The following is a 10,470-nucleotide window of genomic DNA, read 5'->3' as shown; positions in this document are numbered from 1 at the left end:
TCGGTTGCTCAGCCTGCTAGCACATGCTATCTCATTCACAAGACATTCAGAAAACCTGACCTCTGACCCTAACCTGAACCTGGCTATGAGCTCGGGGTAGTGAGGTCACAGATGTAAGCAGTGCAAACGAGTTTCCTTGGAAGGGCGGCTGGCCTCCCCATTAGAGATACGGCGAGGAGCTGCTGCTCCTCTACATCGAAAGGAGTCAGCAGATGTGTTTCGGACATTGGACGTCTCCTGGGGAGGTTGGAGAGATTACTTCTCTCAGCTAGTTTGGGAACAACTATGTGTTCCCCTGGATGAGCTGTGAGTTCGAGGGAGCTGTAACTGCAGGCTGCATGCACACGCTGAGGCATCAACTCCCATGGTGCATCTGTGAACGCAGCTGGCCATTTTCAGATTGCTTCACCAGCTACTAATCACCCATCATCATCTGCGAAGAACCACCCTGTCTCCCTGAGGCTGGTGGAGTCATTGTGATACTTTGGGGGGTCTTTGTTCCACATTTCTTTGTGGCTCACTTTCCAACCAGACTTTGGCCCCAGTAAGGCCCCAGTAAGGCCCCAGTAAGGCCCCAGTAAGGCCCCTGGGCCTGCGCTCTTCCTGATCAGTAGCCCCTCCACCCAAAGCAGCAGGTGATGCTCAGCCTCCCTCTGCACTGAGCGAGCAGCAGTGAAATGGCTTCACACGTCTGAGTGTTTGAAGCCGCTCGCTCTGTGAGCTGACGTGACGGCACAGAGCCGAGCTGTGAGCATTTCATAGTGAAGCATCCTGGTGGGAATCAAACCTGCAGCCCTGGCGGTGTTAGTGCCTTGCTCAGCTCATGAGAACTTTAGATGTGGGCTTTCTGCTCCTCACACTTCATCCTGCTCAGCAAAGTGTTTTGCTTCTGGCCAAACCTTCGACACGGATCAGATCCGGCTACGAGCTGTTAGCAGGTCACGGGCTTTGGCTCAGTCCTCCTGTCTGCAGGTCTTTAGGACACTCAGAGCCAAAACGTGTTACCAAGGAGGTGTTTTTAAGACTGCAACACACTGAAAGTCCCACACGGGGTTTCCTGTTACCAGTGGAGCAGATTTTTCAAATAAAGAACAAACAAACAGCGTCGTGTCCACTTTTAATTACTTTTAATTTCCCTCCAACACACAGTTATGACAGGAGTTTACTAGCTTTGGCCTCACAGGGTTAACTGTATATAAAAGGATGCAGCTTTAAGGCAAATATGTTCTAAAAATCTCGGGGACCACAGTCAGAATCACCCCAACTGCTCACAGTCAGCCGGGATCTGCCGGAGGTTTCTTCTGGTTAAAGGAAGTTCTTGCTCTCTGCTGTCACCGTGCTCGCTCATAGGCGGCTGTATTATTGTACGGTCTTTACTTCACAATTTAAAGTGTTGTGATTTGCTGCTACCTTTGGAATATTTGACTGTGAAGTGCAGACCCGTCTACATACCTCGCGAGTTTACTGTTGTCATGGTAACGACCGTGTATGTACCACCCGATGCTAATGCTAACTCGGCCATGGAGGAGCTGCACAAGACAATAAGCAACCAGCAGAACTCCCATTCGAACGCAGTGCACATCATAGCTGGGGACTTCAACCACGCTGATTTAAGGTCAGTATTCCCCAGATTTGAACAGCATATTAAATGTGCAACGAGGGGGAAAAACACACTGGACAAAGCCTACAGCAACATCCAAAAAGGCTACAGAGCAACCCCTCTACCACATCTAGGTTTGTCAGACCACATGTCCATGCTGCAGTCACAAAAGCTGTGAAAACCTGGCCAGAAGGCGCATCACATCAGCTGCAGGACTGTTTTGAAAACACGGACATCAGGACCTTGAAGAGCACACAGCATCAGTGCTCTCATATATTAACTTCTGTGTCAACAGTGTCACTGTGGACAAACGTCTCCAACCAGAAACCCTGGATGACTAAAGAGGTCCAGGTCCTGCTGAAGCAACGTGACGCTGCTTTCAGATCCGGTGATGGTACGCAGTACAGTGCAGCCAGATCTGAGCTGAAAAGAGGCAACAGAGAAGGCAGCGTACAAGAGGAGGATTTAAGACCACTTCAGCAACAACAACTCAGGACAGGTATGGCAGGGAGTTCGGCACTTAACTACAAACCTTGCAATACCACGTTGACTGAGGGTAACGCGGAGATTGCCGAGGAGCTGAACCACTTCTTCGCACGCTTTGAGGTGAAGGGACCAGAGGCAGCAGCAGCAAAAACATCGGACAGCAGCAGCCCAAGCCTCATAGTGCAGGAATATAAGGTGAGGCGCACACTGAGGGCAGTGAACCCAGGAAGGCCGCCGGTCAAATTGGGGTGAGCAGAAGGGTCCTAAAAGAATGTCTAACTGGCTGGTGTCTTCACTAAGATCTTCAACACTTCACTGTCCCAGTCCTGCATCCCGCCGTGCCTAAAGTCAGCCACAATTGTCCCACTGCCAAAGCGTACTAACATTAGCAGCCTCAACGACTACCGACCAGTTGCTCTAACACCTGATATAATGAAGTGTTTTGAGAAACTGGTCCGACGTCACATCATGTCCTGCCTGCCACCCACACTCGACCCGCTCCAGTTCACATACAGAGCTAACAGATCAACTGAAGATGCCATTGCTACAACGCTCCACACCACCATCTCTCACCTGGAAGTGCAGGGCCGTTACGCCAGGATGCTCTTTGTTGACTTTAGCTCTGCTTTCAATACGATACTCCCGGACAGACTAATAGTTAAACTGCTGGAAACTGGACTTCCTTCCACCACCTGCCGCTGGATCAGAGACTTCCTCTCAGACCGTGTACAGAGAGTTAGAGTGGGGCCTCATCTTTCCTCAGCCCTCAGCCTCAACACCGGCTCTCCACAAGGCTGTGTACTGAGTCCCCTACTGTACACTCTGTACACACATGACTGTGTTAGTTCCCACCCAGACAACACAGTCATCAAGTTTGCAGATGATACCACTGTGGTGGGGCTCATCTCAGGGGGAGATGAGACTGCATACAGAGCTGAAGTTCAGAGGCTGTCAGATTGGTGTGCAGACAACAACCTGGACCTCAATACCACCAAAACAAAAGAACTGGTAGTTGACTTCAGAAGGAGGAAGTCCGAGCTGCAGCCTGTCAGCATTAATGGGGAGTGCGTGGAAAGGGTCTCCAGTTTCAAGTTTCTGGGTGTGCACATAGACACAGACCTCCAATGGAGCTCTAACACCTCTGCGGTCTTAAAGAAGGCCCAACAGCGCCTCCACTTTCTGAGAATCCTCAGAAAAATGGACCTGAAGAAGGAGCTGCTGACCGTCTTCTACCGCTGCTCCATTGAAAGTGTGCTGATATACTGCATCGGTGTGTGGTTCTCCAGCTGCACCACAGCACACAGAAAGGCACTCCAGAGGGTCATCAATATAGCCCAAAAAATCATTGGACATCCTCTTCCCTCCCTGAAGGACCTGTACAGCACTCGCTGTCTCAAGAGGTTCAGGCTGCTGAGGTCCTGAACAAACAGACTCAAGGACGGCTTTTACAACAGGGCAACAGCCCTGATCAATGCTAACAGCTGACCTGACTGGATACCTCCCTGGACTTTTTTTAGGGGGGAGGTAACAATGTTTAAAACAATAATAATAATTAATGTGCAATAATAACAGTGTGCAATACACATACACTTATTCATTTTTTTATTACTAAGTTATTATACTGTGTCGTATCGGGTCGTGTTACATGTAGTGCCGACGTAGGACAGTTTTCCAACTTCATTGTACTGCTGTACTCTGTATGACCGTGCAATGACAATAAAGAGTTATATATCTTATATCTTATCTTATGAATAAAGCTGAGTCGTTTCTGAACAACATCAAAACTATGAGAAGAACTTCTTTCCTGGAAATTTAGAAACTTTTTGTCAGAAACAGCAGAAAAAATTAGCGACTTTCCCAAATGACCAAACTCTTCGACTCTTACTCGACCGACAGCACCAACAGTTAACCAGAGACAACAAAACGTACAAACAGACTGCTGATTCAGGCCTGCTGCTACAGTTATTACTCATTAACGTGTAACAGCAGCACAGAGGAGCAGGTGAGTTACCTGTTGAACTCGTAGATGTCCTCGATGTTGCAGAACAGCGTGCTGACCTGCTCGGGTTTCAGCGGCAGGGCGCCGCAGTCGATGATGCAGCCCAGGTAGTCCTGCAGACACACACAGAGGGTTAGAGTCAGCGTTTCCACCTCCTGCTCTGCACACACTCTGATTCACTCCTTCGTTGGTGGTTTGTTTAGTTTGGCAGCACTCTTTACCCCGACGCTGTCGTGAAAATTAAAGCAGCTTTCAGCTCTGACGCGAGCCTCCAGCAGCAGGTGTTTGATGTCTGACTAATTAGGAATGTCAGCAGAGCGGGCAAAAGTCGGAAAAACACGGGGCATTCCAGCTCGGGAATATTCACGGCGCTGGCGTCCGAGCACATGAAGCGCTGCAGCAGTTTCCTATCAAACGTCACAGACAGGTAGAAGACAGCGCTTCATAATTAATGTCAGCCAAATCTGTGAAAACACGGCGGCGTGGAAGTCTTAAGATCAGCTGACACACTTTTGTCCCAGTTTGTGTTTGGCTCTGGTTCTGATGTTTGAGCACTGTTGGATTCATGTTGTAATATTTGAGTTCTGCTTCCTGTTTAATGTTGGCTTTACTGTCCTGCGTGTGTCGTTTCCGGTCTGCTTATACAACACGTAACATACGACACACGTGACAAACCGTCGGTATGTCACGTGTTGGGACGAGAATGCTCTGGGTCATAGCTCTGTGTTTAATATTGAGTCTCTTGGGTTTTACTTTCATGTTGTTTAGATTCTGTTTCAGGTTTTATTCGCTGTCTGTCTGATTGTCTTGATCGTTGTCACCTGAGTCTTGTTTCTAGTCCTCGGTGCATGAATAGTCCTGCCTCTGCTGACTTTTATGTTATGTACTGTTGTTACGGTCCTGGGTCAGTGACCCAGTGTTTTGAGTTTTGCCTTCTTATTGAACTTTGTTTTCGTCAGTTTTCATCATTTCTAGTCTTTTGGTTTCAGCGTTGGCGTTCTTAGTATTCTGTTTTTTCCCGATGGATTAATAAAGTTTTATTTAATCTAATCTAATAACTTTGATCTCAGCCAAACCGATTTTCTCCGGAACAAATAAAACAAACATTTACATTTTAGTTATCTGAGTGACTTATATATCATGTTTAACCTGAGCAGCGAAAGACAGCAGGCGTCTGAAAACGATGAAGCCGGGAATCCGCTGCTCTCGCCAGCTCGAGTGACCATTGAACCCCCCGGCTAGCTATCGAGCAGGTGGGTGGCAATAAAGCAGTGTCTTTGAGTTTCCTCCGACTGAGTGTCCTGCATTTTGGGTCCTACATCATGCCGGCCACAGCCTTTGGATTAATACAATATTACTAATTATTTTATTTAATGCCCCTTAAGGGGTTTAAATAACTTCACAGGGTAAATCACATGACCTTAGGTCAGTTTACCTTCAACTTTAATTCAAGTTCAAGCATTTCTTATCACAGCAACACTAAATGAAACATTTCAAGTGAAATTTTCCCGCCAGTGTACGAGTGCAGAGTAACAAATAAAAGGCGTGATGTGCTGGACAGGACGTACAAACAGCTCAGCATGCAAACCAGGAACCAGTCATTTAAATCATGATGATTTGTGTGCACGCTGCAATGCACAGGCTCTCATAAAGCTTGCGTGGTGATATCGGCCGTGCAACGCCAACGTTTACAGGAACAAAATCATGTGACGTGGAAACTGCCCGCGCTCCTCAGCAGGCAGTTTCACATCGATGAACAGGAGGTGACGGCTTCTCGAGTGCAACACCCGAGCAGAGGTGCCAAAGCAAACCTGTGCACATCGACACTTCCTGCGCGAGCAGGAAACCACCTCACCGTCAGAGACGCCGAGCTCAGGGTGCCCGCAGGCAGGAGGGTAAACAGGAAGCAACCAACTCGTGAAAGAGCAGGAAGTAAAGGAGGAACAGAGAAGCTGATTATCAGACTGCACAGACGCCGAGGACAGTCGGTCACGATGCTGCAGATGACAGCATGACTGCAGATTCATCGTGTTAGGATTTATTTACAGCAGCTCTGCAAATGCAATTTCCTCATAATGACCTTAAACGCTGTCACGTAGGAGAGAATTAGCTGATGTAAGGGTCCGACTGATGCTCTTCCACTGCTCCGGCTCTGCTGGTTATCACTACGGCCGCATGCAGTTTGTCTAGCTTCACCTCGTTCCTAATTCACAGGTTTACCAATCATTCAGACTCAGAAGTGATCAGACAATTGAGTGAAAGCAGCTGATACATTTGCCTTCATTAGTCTGCACTCAGTAACTTTTTATATGGACACGTGTGACGTGGTGCAACCTTATCCAAACATCTTGCAGGTAAACACTCGACCACCGTCGAGAGAAGATGCACATCAGACAGAAACAGTGTGAGAAGCACGAGAGGCCGAGGTCTGCTCACCAGGTCAACACTTAAACAATCGAATCAGTGCTCCTCTTCCCGGGTCTGCTGCCTGAATCCACAACAGAGATTAAACTGCTGCAGTTGTCATCACACATGCCCCGAGGTGTTCCCGGAAAGAACCGTGCTCATCATTCGCTGTCAGATTTAACAGAAGGGTTTTAAATATCCCGTGAACGTCTCGGGTACTTCCCGTCTGTCTGCTTCTCCTGCTTTTGGGTCTTTTGACATTTAGGTGACTCAGTTTAACACAAAGCTGGACGCTGTCCTCCAAGATTCAGGTTTCCTGCACGACCCCGTCAGAGGATGAGCTCCAGCTTGGCTCTTTGGAGGTGAACGGCGTCAGTTTTTCATCAAATTTCACGTAATATTTGTGTGAAATTTCCCACACAGCCATCGAGCTGTTTGGGCCTGTAAACAGGCAACACGAGCCTCCTAAAAATACCTCAGAGAAGGAGATTAAATTACACTTTTTCCTTTTTTTCTGGTTCCACATCAGGATGCACTTTGAGTATGAACGAGGCCGTTGTGTTGTGCTGCTTGGAGGTTTTATGTGAACCAAATTATACGTGATACGGTGCAGCGTGCGTTTCCAACGCTCGCTGCAGCGAACTCGACGTGTCGGCCTCTCGTTGGGACTCTCAGGGAAACTCGTATTTCTAGGAGACGGCTGCAAACATAAATCATTTCCATTCTTCCTCCATCACTCGCTTTCTGTTTTTTCCTAAATCGTGTCCAAAACAAGCACTCGCTCTCTCACACACAGCTCCCCTGTGTGTGAGAGTATAATGAGGCATATAATGAGAGGCCTTGGCCACATTCAGCACCTTTTAAAGGCAAGAGGAAAAACCCAGATGCACACTGGAAGGCACGGAGAGGCAGAGATGAGTGAAAAATGACAGAGCTCAACGGGAAGATGAAGAGAGGAAGACGAGAGGAATGAGGAAGAGCCGCAAGGGAAACGTTTCTTAAAACAATCAGAGAGCGATCGCAGGGAGAGGAAGAACCAGGAGAGGAGCACGTTTGTGAGGACGGAGCGTGGGAAGCGTGAGAGATGAGAAAACGTGACGGCGGTTTAAACTCGGATGCAGAAACCACAGAATGTGCTGTTTGTCTGCAGGACGGCGTCAACGATGCAGTCACAGCCTCGACCGTTCTGTTCTTTCCACTCGGCTGTTTACACGCCGCGTGACTCGATACGCTCCGGTGTTCACAGCCGCCGACGCTCCTGATCCCACGTTCGGGTCAACAGATGATAGCTGCCGCCCAAAAGGCCGTGCTGGGAGGAAGCCGCTCAGAAACGGGACGTTGCCCCAGGAGACGGAGAGTCCCTGCTAGGCCCCACGGTTTGGGTTCAGTCAAGTTAGCCATGCATTTGAAAATAATTAGTAAATAATGTGGACTGAGGTCACTCTGGCGCGCTGCGGTTGTGATTTGATGGAATTGAACTTTGAGTTGAGTCTCAAATGTTGAGGCGGATTTTTTATCTATGAGGCAGATAAAGAACTCCAGGTGTCACAGACCTGATCTGGAAGCTCACGTCTTCCAGTTCAGTTTGTGGCTAAAGCTCGGTAACCTGCTGCATCCTGAGAGGTGACGAAGCTGCACGTGTCTTCCTCACGCGCAGCGCTGAGCGGCTCATGATGGCGGCGCTGTAACCTTGTCTTTTGCACTGATTGCATTTTGTTTCTGCTCACAGAGTCTGTGCCTCCCATCCGGTCACCTCTTCCTGCCCTCATCCTCCGCCTGCTCCACCAACCCATCGACCTCATAACAGTTTACACGAGCGATGGCGAGCTCTGATGTGGTTGGTGGGCTGAATGTAAACGCTGCCTCTGCTCTGCAGCCTCTTTGTTTCAGCCTCGCTTTGCTCTCTTCGCTCCTGCGTTTTTGTCTTTCCCTTCATGTCAAGTCCAAATTTTTTCTCTCCTAATCTTTGTATCCTTATCCTCTTGCTGCTACTCCTAAACCTTTCCCTTCTCCGTCACCTCCTCCATCTCTGTCTTCTTCTCTTAACCCCTCTTCATCTATCTCTCCTCCCCCTCAGCTTCCTGTCCCCCTTGGCTGCAGGCCAACAGCTCCATCCCCTCTTGTTCGCTTTGTTTTCTCCGTCCACCCCAATGACGCTTGTTTCAGCAGTTTTTTGACAAATCTCTGGACTTCAGGCATCAGGGGGGAAGGAGGTAAAAGAGACGAGTCGAAGCAGGTGGAGCGACGTCAGTCTGCTGACAGCTGACGTTATGAGACAAAGAAGGAACGACGGAGACGAGCTGCTCTCAGACGCTCAGTCTTCCTCTTTCCAAGAGTTTCTGCACTGCATTGTTCTCAAACACACACACACACACAGTGAGTGTGACATCATGTAGCCTCAATCAAAAACAGATTTCAGCAAAACCTGAAATACAGAGAAGAGCAGGACTGAAGACTTACATTACAGGACAACACACAGACACACACACACACAGGACAGAGGTGTGAGGTATGCTGCAGACGTGCTGCACAGAGCTCAGGTTTCAGGCTCTCTGTGACGCTCCGGGTGGACGTTAGATTTAATCACCTGGTGGTCCCTCCCAGTGGTGAATCACCTGATATCAGTCTGATTCTTACTCGAAAAAGTGGATGAACCGGCGTGACCGTGAGTGAGCTTGAGCCCAAAGAATTCAGTGATAATAACGATCCAATAACAGTCCAGAGGAGTCATGTGACTGTCAGAGTGACCTGTGAGTGTGGACGAAAGCAGGAGTCAGGAGGGATTAACCAGGAGCTGCAGGTTTGTCCTCTGCAAAAGGTCGGAGAGACGAAACTGACAGACAGCTGATAAACCTGATGACAGAGTGTGTGTGTGTGTGTGTGTGTGTGTGTGTGTGTGTGTGTGTGTGTGCGTGTGTGTGTGTGTGTGTGAGTGTTTGTGTGTGTGTGTGTGTGATGGCAGAGGATGAAAGCAGCAGTAAATTTTCTCTTTTACTTCAAAAGGATGTTTCACACTCTGATCGTACAGCCACACACACACACACACACACACACACACACACACACTCTCACACACACACACACTCACACACACACACTCACACTCACACACACACACACACACACACACACACACTCACACACACACACACACACACACACACACACACACACGCACACACACACGCACACACACACACACACACACACACACACACACACACACACATACAACAAAGTCAGCAAATTCTGTCAGGACGAGTTTTTCTATTCAAAAGTTCCTTTGAAAAGAACTAATTTTTCACTCAGCGGGACACATTCCTCGCTTAGGAGAAATGTGGAATGATTTCCCACAATGCAACAGGAATAATAGCAATAAGGCTGGTATGTCTGACATGCAGACGTCTATCTGAGCTCAGCTTGTGTTTAGGAGTGATGCCAACGAGAATAACAAACTTTAAAGTGTTCTTGGAGGCTACATTCAATCTTCTCCTCTTTAAGCACCGGTGGTTGCCTTGCTCATGGGCACCACAGTGCTGTTGGTCAGAGAGGCTTTCCTATCCTGACTTTATCCTTCTGCACTGGTTCGTTGGCCTTCAGAGCGGAAGCTCCGAACATCCATCAGGGAAATTTTACTTCAAAAAGCCATTTAACACATACAAACTGTGTTGTGCTTTTTTATAAACTGAAGGAAGAGAGCAAACTGAAACTGAACCTCAGGCCAGCAAGAGAAACAGCTGGCCTCAAAATGCGTGTGGACAAAGATAAGAAAAGCTGCAGTTCCTCGGACGTCCACCGGGGGCTCCAGCAGCGAGTCAGTCCCCACAGGCTGCCACATTAAAACGTTACAGCAGAAATAAAGAACTTACAGCCTGATGCTGTTTGGTCATTCGTGTTCTTAGGGTAACACGAGTATTCTAAGACAGACACTAGAGAAGAAGCCGTGCTATCAAATGCATTTACATGCACTAGCGTGGCT

At 48.3% G+C, this 10,470-nt stretch overlaps 1 protein-coding gene across 2 annotated transcripts in view; it reads right to left on the bottom strand.

Moving 5' to 3' along the window:
- Positions 1–10,470, bottom strand: part of plekhg2 (pleckstrin homology domain containing, family G (with RhoGef domain) member 2) — a 67,016-nt gene that overhangs the window by 27,596 nt on the left and 28,950 nt on the right. For both annotated transcript variants that reach the window (XM_024804892.2, XM_024804896.2), the window contains one exon: positions 4,098–4,198. In XM_024804892.2, the coding sequence (XP_024660660.2) occupies positions 4,098–4,198 (101 nt within the window). The remainder of the gene's footprint in view (positions 1–4,097; positions 4,199–10,470) is intronic.

This window comes from Maylandia zebra, linkage group LG14, assembly GCF_041146795.1.
Source record: "Maylandia zebra isolate NMK-2024a linkage group LG14, Mzebra_GT3a, whole genome shotgun sequence".
Classification (NCBI taxonomy): Eukaryota; Metazoa; Chordata; class Actinopteri; order Cichliformes; family Cichlidae; genus Maylandia; species Maylandia zebra.
This window is presented reverse-complemented; position numbering and strand designations above follow the sequence as displayed.